General features: G+C 38.2%; 1 protein-coding gene across 5 annotated transcripts in view; it reads right to left on the bottom strand.

Moving 5' to 3' along the window:
- Positions 1-399: 399 nt before the first annotated feature.
- The window catches only part of Pcmtd1 (protein-L-isoaspartate (D-aspartate) O-methyltransferase domain containing 1), a 60,463-nt gene continuing 36,414 nt past the window's right edge, over positions 400-24,448 (bottom strand). For 2 of the 5 annotated variants that reach the window (XM_075967098.1, XM_075967097.1), the window contains 5 exons: positions 22,485-22,587; positions 14,634-14,824; positions 9,168-9,339; positions 8,012-8,135; positions 400-3,507 (listed from right to left, as the gene is read on the bottom strand). In XM_075967098.1, the coding sequence (XP_075823213.1) occupies positions 3,140-3,507; positions 8,012-8,135; positions 9,168-9,221 (546 nt within the window). In that variant the 5' untranslated portion in view covers positions 9,222-9,339; positions 14,634-14,824; positions 22,485-22,587 and the 3' untranslated portion in view covers positions 400-3,139. The remainder of the gene's footprint in view (positions 3,508-8,011; positions 8,136-9,167; positions 9,340-14,633; positions 14,825-22,484; positions 22,588-24,448) is intronic. The other 3 variants (XM_075967100.1, XM_075967096.1, XM_075967099.1) reach the window with 2 other exon arrangements.

Below are 24,448 nucleotides of genomic sequence, written 5' to 3'. Positions count from 1 at the left end.
TGGAACTGAATGGCAGTGGAACCAGATGGGATAGAAACTTCTGTTAATAGGCGAGGTCATAACCGCCAAAGTAATCCCATTTGAATGACTTCTTTGGACCACCTTCTAGGGGCACACTTTATCCAGGACTGTTCAGTTACACCTACCCATGCTCCTTGACTGAATTCTTCTCAACCCAAAGCTCATGTTGATACATTAAGACAAGACAGGTGTGGGGCCACTAGATCACTGTGTCCTTTTTGTCTGTGAGCTCACACTGAATAAATCCCTTTCTGATTTCCTCAATTCCCACTTCTTTAATTGGGGTGTTTAGTCAGGAACTGTGGTAAAACATCTACATGCAGAGTAATTTTTTGAACTCAAAATAAAGAGAAAAATAAAAGACAGGCCACTGGATAATGCTGTGTAATGATGTGATCTGTTTATTTAAAATTATTTTCCAATATGTCCAATGATTTAGCAGGCTTTCTTTTACTTCCACCTCAAACAATCAACAAACCTTTGTATTTTAACCATGTATACTATTTTGACATTTTATTAATACCAGATTTCAATACGTTGACCAATAGATAATACAGATTTCAATTAGATCCTTGGTAGGCATGGTCTCATTTCTGGATTCTTGGGATTTTGGTGATGGTGGCTGTTCCTTCAGGCCCTGTCTCCAACCTGCTGTAAGACTTAAGCAGCACACTCCTCCCTTCAAGGCGTCTTTATTGCCTTCAAAATGTAAATTTCTGTCTGTAGGTAAGTCCATGAGACTATGGCCCATGATTTTTATATATTCTCTTTTGTTTCTCTTCTTTGAAGAACAAAGCCTGGTCTTGCTATGTAACCCCCAGTGGTCTCAAGCCTCAAGTATTCCTCTTGCCTCAGCCTCCAGTGCTGTTCCAGGTGGGAACCATCACAAATGCTTTACTATCACTTGCATTTTTCTTTCTTTTCAGTTTATTTCATCTGTATTTGCTACTTCTTTACCTATAAAGCATAACTTTCCACACTCAAACAAACATGACTTCATTAAAAATAAGCATGAACCCAAATATTCTCAACCTAATACACTTAGATCAGTAGGTAAGACTGCTTTCCTTAAATTTTCATTGATTCCTACCTTTAAAAGCCAACCATAAAGTCACACCTAAAAAATAAAGAATCTACAAGGACAAAATATACATTTCAAAGACAAAAAAAATGCAATGATCCAATCTACTGTACAACTCATCAAAGTTAACAGAAGACAGTATAAGAACAGCCAACTTCAAACATATCACTTATAACACTCTCGTAAATAATATCATTGAAGAACATGGATTTTCAGATATCTGTACATCAGCGCCAAGAAAAACTAAGAGAGATGTGAGGGACAAATAAAACTACATGGGTATCAGGAATTGAAAATTAAAATTCTAAACCAGAATTTTAAATGTAACAGTTTGTTGGCTCTGAGGTTAAATCGCAGTCACAGCAGGCTGGGATTAATCCCCAGTACCACTTCAGGGAAGAGGGGGATGACTTTTTCCTTTTTTGCACAGAAACAAGATAGGGCATTTCTCAATAATAGTTTGCTAATTATGTTAAGAAAACCTGGACATGCCCATTCCAACAAAAGTCAAACAAGCCCTTTCCATAACACTGTCTCTCAAATTACTAAAACTGTATGATTTATTTGAGTCAAAACTATTTTAAATGATTAGTATATGCAGAATTATTGGGGCTGAGTCATTTAAAACTATTTGAATTATCATGATTGTATTTCCTTAGGCAAATCTGAGTGATTGTATTTCCTTAGGCAAATCTGAGTAGCTGTTCTGACAGTGATGTGGTGAGAATAAGTGAGACCCTTGAAATCTTCCCATTAAAAACATATAATCTGTGTGATGCAAAATGTAAGTAAGTAGCTCACATCTTACATCTTAACAAAGAACTGTGTGCAAGCCTTACGAGGAAAAAACTGGTAACAACATGCACTGCCTGTTTTAGCACTGACACCCATTATAGGTTAAGAATGTAACATTAAGCAAAAAATAAAAACTACTGTCATTTTACCAAAGTAATAAAACAGAGAACGGAAGAAATGAGTTTGGTGTGGATCCCAGAGATCTCATTGATTCTGAACCAAATTTTAATACAAAGGCATCTACATACAACTTCCATGACTGTTTATACTACAAAGATTCAAAACAGATGAGGCGAACATGGCCTACCTCGTCAAAGACAAATATCATGTAACTGAAAGTCCCGTACAGTGCCTTGGCAGACCACATCATTCCCCTGCTACGTGAGGTACGTAGTAAGTGAGGGGAACTGAAAGTGACTCACTGTCTACATTCAGAGGCAAACGGGACAATGAATGTCTTTTCGAATCTAATACTTCATAATTACAGAAAAGCAATCCTAAATATACTATCTTTAAAATTCTAGCATTAAGATGACCCCATTATCTTTAAATACTGAAAAGACAATGGCCTACACAAACTAGTTGTGTTAAGTAGCCATCTCCTACTTTAATATTCACTTGCTGTGCTCTTAAAATCTCTATGAGAGAAGCAGAAATTTTCCCTGTATCTTTTGGCAATAGAATCAGAAGCAAAAGTTTCAGGCCTGTAAAATTTCATGATGTCTGTAGTTTTTAAAGCTAAATTATTCAATATCTTGAATTATTATTGCACTCATATGTTGCCCGGAATATGTCTACAACAAAGTAAGGTAAGCAGGTCTACAAACATTTGCTTTCCTTATTAGATAAGCGAGCTCACACAAAGGAAATGCAAGCTGCAATTGGAATAAGCCTATATATGTGTGGCAATGTATCAACCTCTTATAGAGTGAAATCCAACCCTAACTCTATATTTCAGTGAAGAACCAGAATAGAATAATTATACACAAAGTCCTGGCTATTGATGCGTTTCACGTTGAGATCACTGAGCTAAAACAGCATTCCCTCAAAATTTAAGAAAAATAGAGTTTAGGAAAGAGAATCTTTTAAATCACTGAATACATCATTTCTGTCATTAAGAGAAATAACTTAAGCTTTTTTTCTGCAATAATTCACTCTAATGAATTAATTCTCTAACTCCTAATAAACACTACATTTACAAGAGTAAGGGAATTATCAATAGGCATTCTTCCTTGTTGTAAGTTATTTGTCTCTAAAATATGTCAAGTAAGCTTTTAAAGACTCGGGGAGTGGCAGCTTCATGATCTTTTCCCTCAGCAAGTTCTGGGGCGGCTCCTCGTGCTTCACAGCTTCACTGGGATCTTTCTCTTCTTCGTCTTTGCTGTCTTCTTCCATTTTTTCATCCTCTTCGCTGTCTAGAGGCTGAGGAATAAGCTGATTACCCACAAACACGTAAGTGTTAATTCTCTGTTTAACTCTCTTTCTTTTCCTCTTGGGTGGAGCCCTTTGTGGGATTCCCTTGGCCTGCATCTCATCATTGATGAAGTTTCTAAGTGTGCGTCGAATGTAAATACGAGCCAAGTCTTGGAGATTCCTGACAGCACATGGGGCTAAAAACAAGCACAAAAATGAAAACATTATACACTGTTCATTTCTTCACAATCTTTAGAAAACGTAAAACTACAAGAATCTACACTGAGAGTGCTTAGTACAAAATGACTAATGCGCACTGAGCAGAGCAGGCAGCTTGCAAAAATGAGGTGAACATCCATGTTTCTATCTATATGCATGCAGTCTTGGGAGTAATAAATAATAATTTAGAAAAAGGGTAAAGATAAAGTGGTAAGTACATAAGAAATTTTACCCTGCATATTACATTATACTGCTTTTATGTTTCTTTGTCATGTGGAGGGGGCTGAACACAACCCCATTCATAACTCCAATTCCAAAGGATCTGACACCCTCTTCGGGCCTCTGAGGGACCAGGCATGCATATGTTGTACATGTATACATGCAGACAAAACAGTCATATAAATAAATTAAAAATAAATGTAATTTTTTTCTTAAGAAAGTGAATAAATCATATGAAGATAAATACAGAAAAACTCAAAGCAACATTTCAATATCTGCCTGAACTCTGGAGAGTGCTCACATACGGCCATGTGTGTGTATGTGTGTAAGGTGGGAGAGAGAGAAAGAGGGGCAGCAGAAAGAAAGTAAGCAAACACACACACTAGTTCACGGCAAAGAACCCTCCGGTACTAGCTGTGGATTAACACAGACCCCCCCCACCACACACACACTGCAAAGGCACTGTTCTAAGACACTAATGTTTACTTATATCAAATGTGCCACAAAAAGGAGGAAGAAGGACCATAAACTCAACTGTACAAAATATCAAGTGTGCCTTTGATCCAAAATAGTTTAACAAATTATTGAACAAACTACTTGTTAAACAATAGGTCAGCCACATAAGAATGCATTTAGATACATGGCTGGTTTAAACTAGAAAAGTCCCTGGATGTTGGTAGCTCACATTTGTGGAAGGGATAGGGTAAAAAGATGCAGAAGAGATAAAAGGGAACAAAAGAAGGAAAAAAACAGGGGAAATGAAGAAAACAAAACAGCAATCATGTAACAGGAGTAACAGGAAGTTCTTGGTTAGATGTTCAGTTGCTTTCCAGTAGCTAGGGGCGAAGGCTCCCTGAGGGAATGGCTCTGCCAGAGTCTAAAGGAGTGCAGTCACCCAGCAGGCATGAAAATGATCCGGGCAGAGAGAAGAGCAAGGCATTAGGAACCGAAAGGGCTTCACGTGCTCAAGGACTAAATACTGTGTAGGTTGTGTTTGCAACAGCAGGTCAGCTGAATGAACTCTTGGGTGATCCCATGTGCTATGGACACTGACAGGAAGGGGCGGGACAGAAGAGAGAGACAGACAGAATGTTGATATATAACAGAGAACAGAAACAAAGTGGCTCTGGGACTCAAAGCAAAAGTATCACTAAAGCATCCAGTGTCCAGGCTGACTTTCTGGACAGGGGCCAGTGTCAGATATAAACAGTAGACCCAGAGAAGAGAACAAGAGGAAACTCAAGTGTGTTTCCTTGTATTGAATCTGAGACAGCCACCGCTGTCAAAGGTCATTTCAGGAGCAATATCAGCAAGTACAGGAGACAAGCGGGTTGTTCCTCTGGCCTCTGTATGTGTGTGCATACATATCATCCCCACATGCGTATGCTCATAACATAAACAAAAAATAAACATTAAAAAAACCTATGTCTTTACAGCCAGAGCTACAGAGTGACACCCTGCTTCATAAAAATACACAATTACAACAACAAAAAGGGAAAGATCAAGAAAAGTCATTTATTTAGGTTGAACCACACAAAAACATTTTGGTTTTCCTTTAAAAAAAAAAAAACTAGCCGGGCGGTGGTGGCGCACGCCTTTAATCCCAGCACTCGGGAGGCAGAGGCAGGCGGATCTCTGTGAGTTCGAGGCCAGCCTGGTCTACAATAGCTAGTTCCAGGACAGGAACCAAAAGCTACAGAGAAACCCTGTCTCGAAAAATCAAAAAAAAAAAAAAAAACTAATTTCAAATATTAAATAAAATTTCAGAGAAACCAAAGATAAAATTGTATAATTTATTATGTAGTTTCTGCCCCTGCCTGAACTAAAACAATATGCCCTTATTTTTGAAATTTTAAATAACGTTTTTATGGTTTCACATGCATATAAACAAAGTCATAGAAAGAACTGATTTTAAGTTAAATAAAAAATTGTGGTAAATCCGAAGAAAAATTGTAACTTCATTTTAGTCAACTATTGACTATGAACAGTTTTAATGTTAACAGAGTCATCTGATAAGGGGTTTACATGTGTACTGTTTTTATGGGATTTTGCGGTCAGTGTTCTAGTATATTCTAATACCCTGTAATTATAGGATAATGTTCTATGAACAAAGAGATACTGTGACTTATTTTAGCAAAAACAGACACTTGTTCTTATTCCCCATTCTTTCATGGAATTTTAGTAAATAGCAATTTTTAAAACTTTTCACTGTGTGATTATTATACAAATTTTGGGTTTGGGGGTAACAACACTCAGAATTTTCAACCTGTTTTTGGAAACTCCTGTTTACATACAGAAAGAATAAATAACAAAACTGTGCCCTGACCCTGAAATTAACTATCTCTTCATGCCAATACAATTTCATCAACCCTCCTCCCTTTAACATCCTTACCAAAGCTATTTCGATTGAAAATGTATTTCAGGGGGAAGATAAATTGTTTTAATTTGGGCCTCTATATTTCAATTGATCCTATTTCATTAAATATCTGTCTGTTTGTGTGTCTTCCTGTGTGTATGATTTATAGCACACGTATGGAGGTCAGATGACAGCTTTTGGGAATTGGTCTTCTCCTCTGTGGGTTCTTAAGATCAAATTCAGGACATTAGGCTTGCTTTGTAAAGACCTATAGCCACTGAGCCTTCTTGCTAGCCCCTGACAATGTGTGTGTGTGTGTGTGTGTGTGTGTGTGTGTGTGTGTGTGTGTGTGTGTATTTTTCAACCAAATATCCAACTGCCTTATTTGCCTTTTCTATTTCTGAGTAGGGGATGGAGGCAGATACCCTGAAGTACACCATCCATGTCAATCATCAGTTTCCCTAGCGTGCAAGCATATTTGCAGCTAAGACTCACATAAGTTAACCTAAAAGAAGTGTCAGATAAAAGAAAATAGCTATTGCTGCCACTATGATGCTTTCGTGAGTAAAGCACTTCCACGGCTGCTGTGCAACTGCAGAGCCTAACAGAAAGAAGTGTGCTTGCACACAAAGCGCCTGCTGCACATGCATAAGGACATGCCCACAGGCAGCGTGGACCAAAGAGCTCTTTATTACTTTCCAATGGGCTATGATAACTAAAGAGTAAATATAATCACAATTCTGTTTTTTAAAATGGGAGGGAAAATAACTCTATGTTGTTATTTCTTGTTAGCTAGTAATTTAGGTAAGTTCAGTTAGTACAGAATGGCATGGGTATGCAGACTCCAATCATAAAACAGGTTAAAGGACACTCATTTGATTGTGGTGCTGACACCACACAGTCTTGTTTTAAGTAGTCTGAAAGGATGTGAATGCTGCAGCCCATTAACTTCAAATTTTGTCTCTCTGTTTTTAACCCATTCTTATTTTTAGTTTTCCTCTTATATGTAGATGTCCTGAATATGGTTTACCTCCTATACTGTCTTATTATCAAAAGTATAAAGTCAATAAACACATTTCTTAAAAGCTGGTCAAGAATAGTTTCTAAATTATGAAAAATTTTATAACCGAGAGTTTAATCTCTTTCTAAATGAGATAAAAATAAAAACACAGGAGTCAAAATGGAAAAAATTTTATAAATCCTTAAAAGTAGTCACCACATCTCCCAAGCACTCTTCAGGATCCAGGTGAAGAAACCTTCAAGCCACTGACACCTCCAGAGTGTGACATCACAGTCCCACAGGTCTCTGCACCTTCTCTGTATCTTCTCTCTTAATTTTCAGGTGGGAATAGTTTGAGTGTGTAAAACAAACAAATGAACTGCTGGCCACCTACATCTCTGATGCTGCCATCAAACTCAAACACAGTAGCTAGGTTCCGTTTACCCATGTGCATGCCTCCTCTAACTGGGTGGCGGTTACAAGTCTAACAGAACTACGAAAATCTAAGCTCTTCTCCTCTCATTCATCCTGCGTGGTAATCAAGCTGACACAAAAATCATTAAGTTATCTGATAACTGAAAAAACAAGTAAAACAAAAGATGCTACCACAAAATTTTGACCAAATAGGTTTTTTGACTGCATTCCAATCACAATTCAAATCTTGCCTCAGCAAACAAACCTTTCTTCCCACCACCCTTAGACCAGATGCTGTTCCACAACCAGTTACTGCCTATCACAAACTAGTAAGCTCACAGTCGGTATGATCTATTTCTTGTTTCCAGAAAGAAAGCCACAGAAGAATCAATCCACTCATTGCAGTGCTCATTATAGTTACATGATCCACTAAGTCCAAACAGTGAGTGAAATACCAGGGACCAGCATTCTTTGAGTTCAAGGATCTACTTACGGAGCCCCACAGAATCCGGCGTGCCGTTATCATTCTTACTAGGCTGTACTAGTGGTGCAAAGGAAACAGCAAGGATATTTTTACTCTCCCAGGTGTTTTGTCCAGTCCGCATAATCTGTGTTAACTATTTGGAGTAAAATGAGAAAGAAGCAATGTGGTTACCTTAATGTCAACGTTTTAAAGGAATAATTGCCAATGAGAAGATAACATGTGTGTGTGATGTGGGAGTGATTTCTTTCTAATCTGTTGCTTTCATTGGTTAATTAATAAAGAAATTGCCTAGGCCCATTTGATAGGCCAACCCTTAGGTGGGTGGAATAAACAGAACAGAATGCTGGGAGAAAGAAGCTGAATCAGAGAGTGGCCATGATTCTCCCACTCCAGAAAGACACAGGTTAAGATCTTCTCTGGTAAGCCACCTCGTGGGCTACACAGATTATTAGAAATGGGTTAAATCAATATGTAAGAGCTAGCCAATAAGAGGCTGGAACTAATGGGCCAGTATTTAAAAGAATACAGTTTCCGTGTAATTATTTTGGGTGTAAAGCTAGCCGGGTGGCGGGACACAGCCCCGCCGTTCCCCACAACGTGTGTGTGTGTGTGTGTGTGTGTGTGTGTGTGTGTGTGTGTGTGTGTGTGTGTTGCTAGAGACGGAACTCACAATCTCAACTAAGAGGCAAGTCCTCTATGACCCAATCACATCCCTAGTCCTTCTAGAAACACGTCTAATAATCTTTAGCATTCTCATCTACTGAGCCATCTTTCCAACCCCTCAATGGCGATTTATTTTAGCCTCTTGTTTTATTTATGAAGTTAAGCGATTGAAGCCAGTCACAAAGCAGACTTAACATGCTACAGGTAGAGCCCATGCACTCAACTAATTACCTTCCAGATGATGAACCCAGGGGCAGCTAGCTGACTTCCTGGGTGAGCTGACTAGTCAAGTGGGCTCTAGTCTCCCAGTTACACTTCCTCTCTACTCTGCTTCCCTTTAAACCAATTACAGATCTCTTTCAAGTTTTTTTCTGTGCACATATGTAGATCTATAAAAACTTTTTTTCTGCTTCAAAGGTTAGTTTCCCTGTAATAAAATGGTAATTCCGAATCTCACAACTGTGTGGTCTCTCTTATGACGAATGCAGGACACAGAAGGTACCTGATCCTCTATAGGCATGACCAGTATTCCCCCAACTTTGAGCAAGATCTTCATGTAGTTTTCGTGATCTTTCTGCACTCCAGCTCCACAGTAAATTCGATCATACTGATGACTGTCAGAAGCTATCTGAAGGCAGTTACCCACCACAAATGCGGGTTCACAGAATTCAAATCTGTGTGAGGAAACAAACATTTTAATTTGTTTAAACAACTAAATAGCTCTCTGACAAATCACCATAACCCTGTCCTTGAAACAGCAAGGCTACCAAAATTCATTTTAAGGATAAAATACAATTAGGCAATTTGAAATAACACATGTGTGGAATTTAACACTGTTCAAGTAATATTGTTTTGTTATACGTGATACAGTACACAAAGCATTAACCTATTCTGGGCCATACAAACCCTGCTTAGGGCATAGAAATGAACGTAATGAAAAGCTCATCAAATGACAATTTTGAGATGCCCCCATAATAATGTTTGAAGATGAAAGTCAACAACAGAAAAAGGCTTCACTTTCTACTCTCTTTCCAATATGTGGGACGAAAAGAAAGGAGGAGAGCTCTTCAAGGATTCCTCTCTGCTTGACAATGTTGCTGACAGAAACAGCAGCGTAGCTTTGGCCAAAAGATGCCAATTTACTGGTCATGACCCTTGCAACCACTAAGAATAGGGTGGCTTTAAGAAAAGTTGTGGCTAGGCAACTTAGAAGAATGGGATAGAAGCAAGTGAGTGGTACTTTGTGAACTGCAGCTTTGGCTCCTATGGTTTTCTTAAGCAATACAAGAGGAGATGTGGTTTCAAATTTTATCCAACTAAGTCCTGGTTACAACACTAGTTACTGGTAATTTTTTTTTTACATCAATAAACTATCCTATACAGACTCTACTTTACTTTTTAAACTCTGTCAAGAAAGTAAAAAACAGACTATTATATAACATAAAATTAAAACCTCAATGCAAACACAATTCTTTTTCCTCTCAGACCTTGAATTCACTATATAGCCCAAGATGATCTTGAACTCCTTGAAATCTTGCTTCAGCATCTAAAATGCTTGAACTATACATGTGAGTACCCATTCTCAACCACATCCAGTATTTTGAAACTACTTCTTAACCTTTGAAGCTGAAGGTAATAAAATCATCCCATAAGAGTGAGCCAATATTTAGAAATGAAATGATTTACAGTGGGAAAATGGCATACACTGGAGGATGACCAAATGATTTCAATCAGAACTAATTTTACTTTACAAAACATATCCTGTCTTTTGATGATTACAGTGAACTTCTTCCATCCTAAATTATTAAAAATTTATTAGACCATAGATACATCAATGGATATACATTTAAAGAGTCCACCAGTCTTGTGCCCTAAAAGCATGGAAGGGCTGAAAGAGCTGGGGGTAGGAGTTAGAAACAGTACACACTGTACTCTCTTTTCCACACCTTCACACTGAGCCAGGCAGATTCGTCATTTCTTTTACTATAAACACCAACTCACTGCTTACATTTTTTAGAACCTCATTCCATCATTTTGTCCTCCTGCAGAGACTTAGAGGTTGCTATGTTCTGGATTTAGTGTGTGTGCTTCCTTCAAAGAACCTATGTGTTGTAAGCTGGTCCAAAGGAGGCAATGTTGAGAAAAGTCTTTAAGAAGGGAGGTAACTAGATCACGAGGAAATCATCCAAAGGGATTAACTGCCATGTCACAGGGGTAGGTTAGGACTCATAACACTGATCAGTTGTTACAAAGCAAGATCACCCCCAAAATATTGTACAATATTCCCAAATACATGTCCAAGCTGTCTGCCATGTCCTGATGCATCAGGAGGTCCCACCAAGGCAGCTGTGTTGTTATAGCACTGACAGGTTTAGCCTAGCTGCAACCTGTACACACTCTGCTGACACTAAACTGAATTACTTGTCTCTAATTTCATGTGAGAACCATGGCAAAGCATCCCTGTGTCTGCATGCGCTGGCCCTTTGCCCCAAATCCCTCACTGGCCATCTTCTATTAATCAATGTCTACTATACCTTCAAGTTACACTTCACATATCAACTTCACAATGAAATCTTAATCTTTAAAAGTATAGCTTACCTACATTAGGGATATTTAGCTTCTCTCAGAGACAAAACGAAACAGCCCAACCTCTGACTGTTTAAGATAGGGTCAAAATGTATTTTCTTTTTAGATTTATTTATCATTGTATGTGTATAGATGTTTTGCCTGCGATGATATATATGTGCCAAATGCATGCTTGGTGCCAATGGAGGCCAGAGAAAGCATTTGGATTCCCTGGAACTGGAGTTAAACACAGCTGTGTGCAGCAATGTGGGTGCTGGGAATCAAACCTACATCCTCTGCAAGAGCAACAAGTTCTTCATCAGTGAGCCGTCGCTCCAGTTTCAAAAAGTAAATATCATGTTGTAAATCACATGATTTAATGGTTTTTATTAAATCTATAACGACTGCTCTCTTTAAAAAGCCATTTTTAGTATGTGGAAAATCATCATTCTTTAGAAGTGAGCAGCTTACAATTAAAACCACAGAAAATCATTCAAAAATTTCGTGCCTGATTTTAAAATTAAGTGTGTGCCTCTGCACAAGCTCCCCCCAGATGGTTCCCGTTCCTAGTGAAGGAGAATCTAAGTGCAGCTCTGGGTGCTCACTGCAAACACAAGTGAACGGACAAGGCAAACACTACACAATTCCACTCACCGCAGTATAATTTACATTGTGGCACATGCTTTGGCATTTAGAGGAAAGGAATAGGATTCCTTAAGTGTGAAGGTGAAAGGCAGCAAACAGTCCTGGAGACGAGAGGCTTCCTGTGACTTAAAAGCTGTGATCTGAAAGGTCAGACAGGACTGTCTAGAGCCACGCTACCCAAGATGGCCTTTATAACCACACAGACATTGAGACCTTAAAATGTGACTAGTCCAACGAGTTGTATTCCATGTATAAAATTCATATGAATTTTCAAAGACTTTTTGCAACTATTACTTTTTAAACTATTCTAGTAATTCTTTGACATTACATACCAATAAAACAAAGTTTACACAGTTACATCAAAGGACAAAAACACCACACAACTGGCCATTTGCTTGTCTCAGGCAGACAGATGGTGCAAGAACTTTCTCCTTACCATACTTTTTTCCCTTTAGAATATCTTCCTGGTTTCTGGTTGTCATTCATTTAGTTGGTTTTGTTCTGTTTTTGTCATCTCTGAATATATCTAAATTTAACTGCATGTGTATCACCTATTACAACCCCCAAATGCATTTATTCAATTAAGAAAAACATATGAGAAATACATACGCTTTATAGTATCTTTTCTAATCACCGACTTTGAATAAGAACTCAAATTACAAACTAAATGTGATGATCACAAAAAAAAAATCTCAAGATCTGAAGAGAAATTTGCCTAGAAATATAGTTACAGAAAAAGTCTATGGCCACTACAGTCTACAGTGATGCAAAGGTTCAGATCATGATGCTGGATGGTAAATCCCCACTGCCCTCTATTGTGATGCAATGGTTCAGATCATGATGCTGGTTGGTAAATGCCCACTAAATCCATAGTGATGTAATGGTTCAAAGGTCATGATACTACCTGGTAACTGCAGCATCATGTATCCAACACATGAAAAAAATCAAGATGCTTTAATGTCATAACTTAGTCTCTAGAACCAAGCTCACTATTCTCATAATAACCTGAATGTTTGTTTTCCCTTCTGGTTGAGATAGGATGAAGTCTATTTACCTCAATGTGTAGATAAAAGCATTAGTTTAGAAGAAAGATCCAATTTCTGATGTCCACTAATACGAATAAAATATAGACTCCTAATTCACTCACTAGCTATACTTTTAACATACTAACTTCCTTAAACAGAACACTTAAATTTGAAAGCCTACAGGAATTAGAAAATATCTTAGGGCTGGTAAGAGGGCTCAGAGGGTAAAGGACCTGCTGATAAGCCTGATCATCTGGGTTCAGTCCTCAGGACCACAGGGAAAGAAGAGAACTGTCACAAGCTGTTCTCTAACCTCCAAGTCTGTGCCCCGCCCACAACAAAACAGATAAAAACATATTGAGAAAAATAAATTTAAATCCCAAAAGTATTGTCCTGTTTCTAGTAATAAAAATTTTAAGAGTCATATTTAAAACTGTGAAATAATGTTGGCAATAAAACATGTAATAAGAATCTGTAAGCCAAATATACAACAAGAAGTCACCAGCACCTTATAACAATAGTAAATAAAATAAAAACTTCTTCCTAAAATATTCCCTATTCAACCATTATTTATTATACTTATAATTATGGCTTAACTTTTGCTACCTGTAATACATAAATTTTTCACAATTGGTTAAGAAAAAAAACTGTTCAAATTGTAAAGCCTTATATATGTATAGAGATTGATTTTCTAACAAAGCACCTGTACGTGCTTCTGAGTAGCATGCAGTGGAGAACTGGAAATGCCTCAGTAACGTCACAATACCTTTACAACCGCAGCTGGAGAATGACAAAGATTCCATAGCTGACATTTTTTCCAAAATTCTTATCATTTAAAATACCCCTATTAAATGGTGGCACATATTTATAGATACACTCATTAATATGCACACTAGAATAACTAAATAACTAAATTGGGACATAGATGGGGCTATTAACAGTGTTATCTGTTACTGACTAGTAAATTATAACACCTATTGATTCTTCCAAGGAGACTAGAAAATAAAAAACTCAATTCTTAGTTCTTGACTATTCTAAAAGCTATTCCACACTGTTCTTTAAACACAGAAACAAAGCAGACTTCAAACCCTGAACAAAATTTTCTGTGTAACCTAGAAGACAATAAACTTTCCAGAAATTCTGTACATAAACTGATATATTACACATGTACACTGATAAATTATACATGTAATTCAGGTTAGAATATAAGGAAAAAGGAAATCCAAATTCTATTTTTTCATAGAAATCACACATCAAATAAAACCTGGGAAATGCAACTGATCTACGAGAATGATAAACGTGTGGTCATATTTATGAATGACTCAGGTTATAAACGTGTGGTCATACTTATGAATGGCTCAGGTTATCTTTCCCTAATTCTTACATTAAAATTAGATGTTTCTTAAAAAGCTGTACCTAGGTTAAAATTAGCAAACATTTTTTTCCTTTTTGAAAAAAATCCAAAAGAGAATCTCTCAAACTCACTTTCTGGAGTCATACTACCAGATAAAAGTTATCTATACATGGGGGAGGGTGTTGAAGCCTGTAAAACATCCACAAATTCATTCGCATGAGGCTTTTCACCAATGAACCTGAAAATACAATGACTCTTGTGAGACTGCCACACAGGACCACATTTCACTCCCTCTTACTAAGCTGTGTACTGAAAACCATTTATGGAAGAATGCAGAACATACAGACATTTGGTTGAGGCCAGGGTTCCAGTCACTTACCTCAGTAGTGGCTTTCTTTAAGGGTGCATGCTGGACTATCTTCATCTCAGACGGATAGATGACTTCGTTCACAGCCCGGACCTTGCCAACTTGCCCATATAATTCTTTTGAAAAGCAGCTAGGAGAGCAGGGTGACCTAGCCTTGCCCTGTAGCTTCCCTCTTAGACGGATAGTCTAGGTCTAGGAGCTGACTGAGAGCAGAAAAAACAACATTCCCCTTCAATACGCTGTCAAGTGGGGGCCGGCAACTGTGCACCTAGTTTGTTAAGGTGCCAGAGGACACTGTCATTGAAACTGTAGACAATTATTCCAATGGAATAAAGGAATTTCAAGGACCTGGAAAAGAGTCCTACCTTGTCCTCATACCTCATCCAAAGTAATCTGACAAATGAATCACAAATCTTTTTCTTAAAATATTTCATTAAAGTACAGTTTAAGTCTTAAGAGCTATGACCATTTTGCTAAAAATATTTGCTAAAAATAAGATAAAACTTGAAACATTTCTGCTGGAGTAAAAGTAAGGGAAGTATTAAACTCTTGATCTTGAAAGAAACCATTGAATTACCTTATAATCAGTAACCAAACTGGTAAATGAAAATTAGAAAGCGAAGACTTTACCTTTTCAAATGGTTTCCCTTCCAACTGAATCAAACTCATCTTAGGACAATTCAGGCATTATTTGAAACAGAGTATTGAAAATAAATACAGTGGTATCTATGTTGTTTACACTGAATGAAAACATTGTAGAAACCCACAGTATTGAAACGGCTGTTCAATGTTTCCTAAAAAAACTGACAGCTAAGTCATTTAAAGCCACTCAATATTTCCACGTAGATGTTAACATGTATAACTGGTAGCCCTTTTATATTTTCAAGAACTCTCTCCTAGAATTTGAGTGTTATGACATTAAAATTTGTCTAGGAATGTGTGATGGTTCATGCCTACAATCCCAGCACTCTGGAAGCTGAGACAGGAGGATCACAAATTTGAAGCCTATCTGAGCAACTTAACAAGTTCCTGTCACACACACAGGAGGAAGGGAAAGAAGCAGGAAATTAATGTTTCTGAGACAAGGTTGACTAGGTAGGCTAGTACGCAGTGCTCAGTGACTCTCCTGTGTTAGTCTCCCAAGGGCTAGGGTTGAAAGTATGCCTCATCATGATTAGTGCAAAAGCATTATTTTAAGGGGGCTGAGGATGCAGTTTAGTGATAGAATAATCTAGCATGTATAAAGTCCTAGGTTCAATCCTCACTACCAGAGAGAAGGGAAAAAAAACACCCTGCTTACAGTCTACAATAATTTGTATTAAGACTTTTTCTGAATGAATGGATGGATGGATGGATGAATGAAAATGAAATTTATGCCCTGGCAATGATGAATCATGCATAGGCACCCGATATATGGCCGTTCTGTTGAATGTGTCCATATTGGGTTCCATGGTCTAAGTTGACGAGGACAACTGACCTCTTGAGGTCTCTTCCTCAAGAGGGCACCAGACCTCATTACACATGGTTGTGAGCCACCATGTGGTTGCTGGGAATTGAACTCAGGACCTTTGGGAAGAGCAGGCAGTGCTCTTAACCACTAAGCCACATCAAAAAAGTATTAGAAATACTGAGTGTAATCAATTACAAAAGCAAAATGACTTCAGTACAATTCTCTTAAGAATGACAGAAGAGACTGCTCCAGTGATAAAACTGAATACAGAAGCACTTAATTTTCAAATACAAATCACTTGTGGGAAATAAACCTTTAGCTAATTATAAGTAAAACCAGGGTACTAGTTGTTACAATGCATCAATTACACTTTTGGAAACTACTCCTCCTCCCCTCCAATAAAGCCAAGGTGTCCTGTGTAGGGTGTATACCAGCCCAGCGGTGTTGTCCTGTGTAGGGTGTATACCAGCCCAGCGGTGTTGTCCTGTGTAGGGTGTATACCAGCCCAGCGGTGTTGTCCTGTGTAGGGTATATACCAGCCCAGCGGTGTTGTCCTGTGTAGGGTATATACCAGCCCAGCGGTGTTGTCCTGTGTAGGGTGTATACCAGCCCAGCGGTGTTGTCCTGTGTAGGGTATATACCAGCCCAGCGGTGTTGTCCTGTGTAGGGTGTATACCAGCCCAGCGGTGTTGCCTGATTCTTCTCTGAAGGACATACATGATACCTATGATAGTGCTGCTTTACACTTTGTAACCAGGGCCAAGTTGCTAGGCTACAGTTTATTGGTAGCAGGAATAAACAATGAAAAAAGCAATCGTTTTTACTGGCCAGAGTCTAAGACAGCAATTTTCAACTACCCTAATGCTATAACCCTTAATACATGTTGTGGTGACCCTCAACCATAAAATTATTTTCATTGCTACTTCTTAACTACTGTTAAGAATAGTAATATAAATATCTGATGTGCAGGATATCTGCTATGTGACCCCTGAAAAAGGGTTGTTCAATACCCAGGGATCACAACACAGGTAGAGAATTATTGGCCTAAGATAAGACCCATTGCTCTGACTACCCACTACAGTTTTCATCACTTAGGACTCTTTTATGTGCCCATTTAAATAGAAATAAAAATTCACTCTCTATATGCAGATGTGCAAACTATGCTCATTTGGCTATAGATAAAAGATCACTTCGAAAATTTTCTCTCTAGTCACTCTAAAGGAAATATAACCTCCTGACCTTACAGGAACTTTATGACGTACGATTCCAGAGTCAAATCAACTGTACATGCACATATATGCTAAGTAAACTCATATGCACAATTATAAGTTAATGTGTTACTAATGACAAACTTTTCCATGAGGTCCAAATTTATAATTCAAGCTTCCTTAGCTAAAATACTCACCCAAGTATTCACAGCTGGGGAGATGTAATTTGTTTACTGCATAAATACTGAATTAAGGTAAATTGGGCATGAGGTCCTGATGCTCACAGACAAGCACTAGGGAAGCCAGGAGTGTTAAACACACAGGTGTCTCTTCAACAGAAGAGATGGATACGTCTTTTAGTCCAGAAAACAGGGAATCAATGTACTTAACAGCCTGGTGGTTTATGCTTTCTATAGCGCCAGGCCTCACTTGGCTCCCACAAACTTTTACATTTATCTCAGTCACTCTCACTAGATGTTGAAATTAAGCATTATTTCTCAGTGAATAGAACCCATCTTCATGAGAAAGGTCACATGTACTTTGTAAAGATTTTCAATGTAAACATGTCTTAAGCTTTGTTGTATACGAGCTTGAATTAGTTACACCAGGAATCTTTCCAAAAATGTGTTGCGCTTAAATATGCCTAAAGTAAACCACCTGGTGTCAGACTCTAACAGTCTGACCCAACACCAGCTACTGCGTTGAACTGAACCTGCTTCCCTTCTACCTCACACAGATCATTACTCTGCCGGTCTTGTTGTTTGCAGAGATCCCCCCTCCCCCAACTAAACACCCAATCTTCTCAAAAAAAAAAAAAAACAACTCAGCAATAAAGGCCCCAACACTACTCTAGATCTAACACCTTTAATCTCAGCACTCGGGAGGCAGAGGCAAGCAGATCTCTATGAGTTCAGGGCCAGCCTGGTCTACAAGAGTTAGTTCCAGGACAGGCTCCAAAGCTACAGAGAAACCCGGGTCTCAAAAAATAAAAAAAATAAAATAAAAAAAAATAAAAATAAAAACAACAACAACAACAAAAAACTTTGGGACTATCAAATGAACTCTTGGCTCTATGAGTAAAATTTCTCACTGCTACATCTGACAACTGGAGTTTGACCCTCAGGACCCACGCAGTGGGAGGTAAGAATTAACTCCTATAAATACACGTAATGAAAATGTTCAATAAAATGAAAATGACATTTTGTGGTATGTAAAGACTGTTTGAGGTTAATAAACTAGCACTAGCAGAACAATGCGACGAGAACATGCCAAGTCCAATCCTTTTCCTGGTAGCAGAGCCACCTTTTCCTGCAGGGGTAAAAATTGCTGGCTGCCCTAAGAGATCATTTAGCCCAGGAATCCTAAAGTATCATCTGGTCACTTGTATTTAGGAAGACTTTTGAAATCAGACTGGTTCATAAGGAAGTTCAGTGAACACTATCACTAAGGAATAAGTCCTTCACTCTAGCTCCCCATGTCCATGTACAATGAACTCTGAGGAGTTGCTTTGAGCCATGCACCTGTTCATGCAGTGCTGATGTAGTTCAACAGACATTAAGAACTCTTTTATTCAAAAAACTTGATTTAAGACATGAAAGATCCAAGTTTGTACATAAAAAACACTCTCACACACACACACACTACATCATGCATTACATATTCTAACACTGGTTAGCTAATAGACCTCTCACCCTCTCATATGTCCGAGTTCACCCTGACCTGAAGCAGATATATGTAAGAAAACCTTTGGAGTATAGATTAAAACATGCCCAACATGGCAATACTTTTGGAGGAAGGAGCTGATGAGAAGGCTCTGGACTCCCTGAAGGAAGAACTGAACTGGATTTTAAAGACTTGTTCTCTCCATGCTAAATTCTAGAGATGACCAGTACAAAATTAATGAGCCATCTTCCTTGATATTGACTGTTACTAATTAATATATGTCTTTATACCTCCATACACAATTAAATATGAAATTGCTTAGAAGAACTCTGCATTCTACAAATGCTTTTTTAATTTAAGTAAAGTTGCAATAATATACTCAGCATTAAAAAAAAACCTAAAAGATCATCAAAATACAAATGACACGAAGAAAAATATATCCTCTAATTGGCTACCAAAACCAAACTATGTAAAAAGAATAAAGCACTGGCCCAATGAATCAACTTTGATTTCTTAACTTTCTACCAGTTGTAGTTGATGCAAAATGAAACAGTTTCCTAGTATTAGCCACTCTTTGAATGAGACCCATTTGTAATTGATATATTGAACAGTAAGTATTATTTCATACCAGTTCTGATTAGCTTGTCAACTTGGCATGAGCTAGGGTCATCTGGGAAGAAGGAACCTCAAGTGAAAAAATATCTCCAGCACACTGACATGTAGGCAAGTCTGTGAGGCATTTTCTTGATTTCTGATTGACTTGTCAAGACCTTGCCTACTACTGTGGGAACTGTCATCACGAGGCTGGTGGTCATTGGCTGTATAAGAAAGCAGGCTGAGCAAGGCATAGGAGGCAAGTTAGTAAGCAGCCCTCCTTCATGGTCTCTCCTTCAGTTCCTGCCCTGACTACCTTCAGTGATGGACTGTAAGCAGAAATACGCCCTTTGCTTCCCAGGTTGGTTTTGGTCATGGAGTTTATCACAGCAATAGAAACCTGAATACAAGACCAGTGCCTAAGACGTAAAATAAAATTGCCCCTACTGTCTTCTTTTGAATGATTAATATAAAAGTTTCTAAAACACGCTGTAAGCATTTAGTTAATAGGTATCAATGGCAGGGATTGGTTTAAAAACATGTGTAACAGTAACAATTTTTTTATTTTTTGCGAGAGAAGAGCTGAATAGGTATCCCAATGGATAAGATACCTGCCATCAAGTAAGGGCTTAAGTTTGTACCCCAAAGGACCATGTAAGAAACCTGGCATGGCAGCAGGCACTTAGCTAAGTAAATGAGCTTCAACTTGAGAGATCCCATCTAAAACATACAGATAAGGAGCAATGAAGGAAGGAGACCCCACATCAATCTCTGGCCTCTACCCATGCATATACACCTCCATGTCCAAACTCGCAAACAAGTATATAGACTGCGTGCGCCCGCACACACACGCACACACACCAAATAATGAGACATCCAAATAGCATTAAAAAAGATTTGTTATTAGATGATGTATACAAAATAAAAATCATTGCATGTTTTACTATTATCTAGAACTACTTGTTTAGTGACTTGTCTTCCTTAAGCCTGTTCTGATAAATGATTAGAAACTGAACCTTCTCGTATCAGCAGATGAAATGTATTAATACTATGCAACAGATCTTGCTATAGATTTTGAGCATTTGTTAACATTACCATTACACTTTCTAAGCTAAAATATATTTTAAAAGTTCTTATGGCCAGATTAATTTTCAATATCAAAAGCCATACTTTGCAGGCAATCAAACAATACAAAAAATCCCATGACTAGATAAAAATTAATCTTGCCCACATCTCAAGACTCAGCAACCACATCAGTCATTAGATAGGAGGAAAATAATGAAGACACAAACAAATTCTAAAGTTTAATCGCAATTTCTTATTAAAGAACTTGGGCTAAAAACTTCAGTTTCTGTTAAATGTGTTTCTTTTTTGGAATAAATGCAGTAGATAATTGAAAATGGCTGAGAGTATGAAGCAGGTGCTAATTATTCATTAATAGTTTGGGGGGTTGGAGAGTTAGCTCGGTAATTTACTGCACTTGCTGCTCTTGGGGTTGGACTCTCAGCATCCACATGGCAGCTCACAACTATCTGTAACTCCAGTGCGAAGGGATCTGACACCTTTCCTGAACTCTATGTGCTCCAGGCATGCATATGCTGCACACACAGATATGTAGGCAAAACACTCACACATATAAAATAAATCTGAAAATCTGAAAGTTTTTTTCAGCAAACTGATCATTTAACTGGCTGACTTAAATCTATTGTGTTTATTAAAAAAAAAAATAAAGCCTGAGTATCTGCACACCCTCAATCCTGCCCGAAGAGCTGAATAATCTGACTACAGTCACACCTGTGTTGCACAAGCTTGCCTGGACTCCAGGGCTGCAGATTTTCCTAGGGAGTCTGAGTTTTGTGTTCTTGAACCAGTTCAAGCATCATTCACACCAGCACAAACAAAAAACCCACAACAGTGAAGGAGGTAAAACTGAAAGGGCAAAGAGAAGAGGCAGAGGAGCAAAAGAAGGGAAGAAAGGGAAAGTACACTCTGTGGATGACAGTCAAGATGTTCTTGGCTTCTGGATCTCTCCTCTAGGTGTGCTCTCTCAAGATGAAACCCCTTGTGGTGGCCCAGAAACCACCTCTCCAAAACACACATGCACATGCACACTGTTTTTCACACTGGCAGTTACAGCCAGGGATGGGGTGAGAGACCCCTGCCAATAAGCCATGTCTGAAGCCTGGGTCAGTTTCTACACTGAAACCCTGTATAGTGGCTGTGTCTGTCTAAGCATATGCTTCCTATCCTGTTAAAGCCTTTTTCTATTGGAATCTATGACCCACACAGAAAAATGACATGCCAAAGCTCTACATGTAGTAGGATATTTCAATTAACGGGCTTTCCTCTAGCTCAAGCATAAGAGCCCTTGTTCCATAAAAATGTCAAGGCAGAGATTCAGTGTGATTACATGCCAAATCTTCACTTTCACTGCTGGCCAAGCATCAACAGCTATGTAATATGTCTTAGAAAGGGAAACCTGGGAAGAAAACAGTTCAATAAAATGGCTTTCTCAAACACGATCCCACAATGACACATAGATGTATTTCTACAGCAATTTCTACTAAATCTATTAGGAAGTAACTGAATACTGTAAAGAGAGACCCTTAAATATTGACATACAAATTACGGTACCAACAGAGGACAGACTGTTAAACTACTATGCAGAAGGTTTAAAAACAGTTATGGAAAAGTCCTGGGAGCACAAACATTGTGTTTCTCTCCAGAGGATACCCATACGACATTTAATAAGTGAAAGTAAACACATATTATCTATCTGTAATTTAATAAAAAAATTACGTGGTAACGCCTATTTTTTTTCCTCATAGTACACAGATGTCTGCAGCATTCACTTAGCCAGTATGAAAAAGCTGATACTGGTCAAGAACAGGCATTCTACACATGTTCACTAATCGTTCTCACGTCAAAACTACAGGTAGAAATACTTACTTATCAAAGCTATCACTATTTTTGATGAAGCTCTCCAGTTTTTCCTTGGCATATTCCACCACATCTGAATGAAGTTCAATCCCATGATTTATTCCAAAAGGACCTGTAATTGTAGCAGCATTTTTACAAAAATATTAATGATGTGCCCCCCCCCCCCAAGTTCTAATTTCTGTGCACTTATCTATCAAGTACCATTAAGAAAGTGTAAGAAATACGCAAACATGTACTAGCTATATTTTCAGGGCGAATGGAAACCCGCTTACATTGCTTTGGTATAGTAATGTGGAGGGTAGAATTCACCTTTTCTGTGAAGGGGAAGAGGGAGCAAACACAAAAGCAAGAGAGATTATAAGGCTGAAACCTACAGATCTCTAAAGACTGTTTTTTGGCAGGACACTATGATCAAAATAATCACATATCCCCAGGTTTAAGGGGTGGTGGTGTTGCTCTGCGGTTCTGAAACTAGAACCAGACCTTGTCCTAGTCAGCGCTCTGTACTTTGCTAACTAGCTTACTGAAGTCATTAAGTAGCCCAGGCTAGTCTCTAACTTGTGATTCTCCTGCCTCCACTTCCTACACAGCAAGGGAAAATACGCATGCAGCTAAAGTTCAAATCTTTACCAAAATCTTCACTTATCATTTGTTCAAAACCTGATGGTTCTCAGATGTGCAGTGAAGAGGTCCAGCAAACCACATGCTTTTCACACCACACTCCTTTCTACAGATGATGAGAGCTGGAGAGATCTCCCAAGAAAGGGCTGGAGGGGAGGAATTTCTCAGTGCTCCCTATAACTGGCAGGCGAGGCTTACTGAAATGTAGGACCTGACATTTTCTAACGTTACTACAACACATGCTATGTGCCCACTATCTCACAAAGGCAATACTTGATTGCAGCTGGCAATGCAAGATCTCTTCATTGTCTGTAATGGAATCAACGTGTTGTGCTCTACAGTCTCTTACTATAACATGAGAGGTTTCTTACGAAGCTTGTGCTTTTTGTTGTTGTTTTGGTGACAGTCTATGTAGTACCCAACTATTTTTGAAGATTCTCCTGTCTCTGCCTCTGCAATGCTGGAATTAAAGGCATGTGCTACTGGGCCCAGATTATCAATTTTCCTTAAGGAATCTGTAACTAGATGTGTCCACTACAGTCTGTTACAATACAATGCCTATCAGGCCTGTCTCTACTAACCTCTAAGAACTTTAGAGTCACAAGAAACAGTCAATTACAAATGATCAAATTTAGATGTTTCAAGAGTACAAAAAACTAAAACAAAATACTCACATAGTCTTCAACCCAAATATCAAATGTATATAATGCTTTCTCATGCTAGATTGCAACAACATGCTGTTCAGTTGTTTTAAAAAACAGAAAACTGATTTTTTACCTAGAGATGTATTTAGACAAGCGTCTTAATGAAAGAGAATCTGACTTAGCAAACAAAATACAGATTATTTTTTTTCCAGTTTGGTGGAGTTTTGTTTTGTTTTAGGGGTTGGGCGTGGTGACAAGACAAGGTTGTACAGAAAGCCCAAGCTGGCACTGAACTGTTATGCAATGGAGAATGATCTCATGGGCTGTTCCTGTCATGACCTCTCAAGCAATGGGATTACATCACCATGCCAACTAACATAAAATATTATGTTTTTAAAAGTGGGCAAGGTGAAGCAATCCTAAGCACTTCTTTTGTTTCCTTACTTATACACTGGTCAGCTTCCAACTGACAAGACTTCAGTTCATCATCATTTAGTACTTCCTAATATAATATAATATGTAATATAATACATTTATAATATTATAAACAGTAAACTGAAGAATCATTAAAAACAAAAAAACCTCCTCCCAAAATTATATATAAAATCCTCTACATGGTAATGTTACTCTTTAACAGATACTCAATCTGAGCATCTTGAGAATTTCAGTTTCCAAAGAAACAAATACATATGGGAGAAAGTTCAGCAT

The sequence above is a fragment of the Microtus pennsylvanicus genome, chromosome 3 (assembly GCF_037038515.1).
Source record: "Microtus pennsylvanicus isolate mMicPen1 chromosome 3, mMicPen1.hap1, whole genome shotgun sequence".
In the NCBI taxonomy this organism is placed as follows: Eukaryota; Metazoa; Chordata; class Mammalia; order Rodentia; family Cricetidae; genus Microtus; species Microtus pennsylvanicus.
Note: the sequence above shows the minus strand (reverse complement) of the source record. Positions and strands in the feature narration are given on the sequence as shown.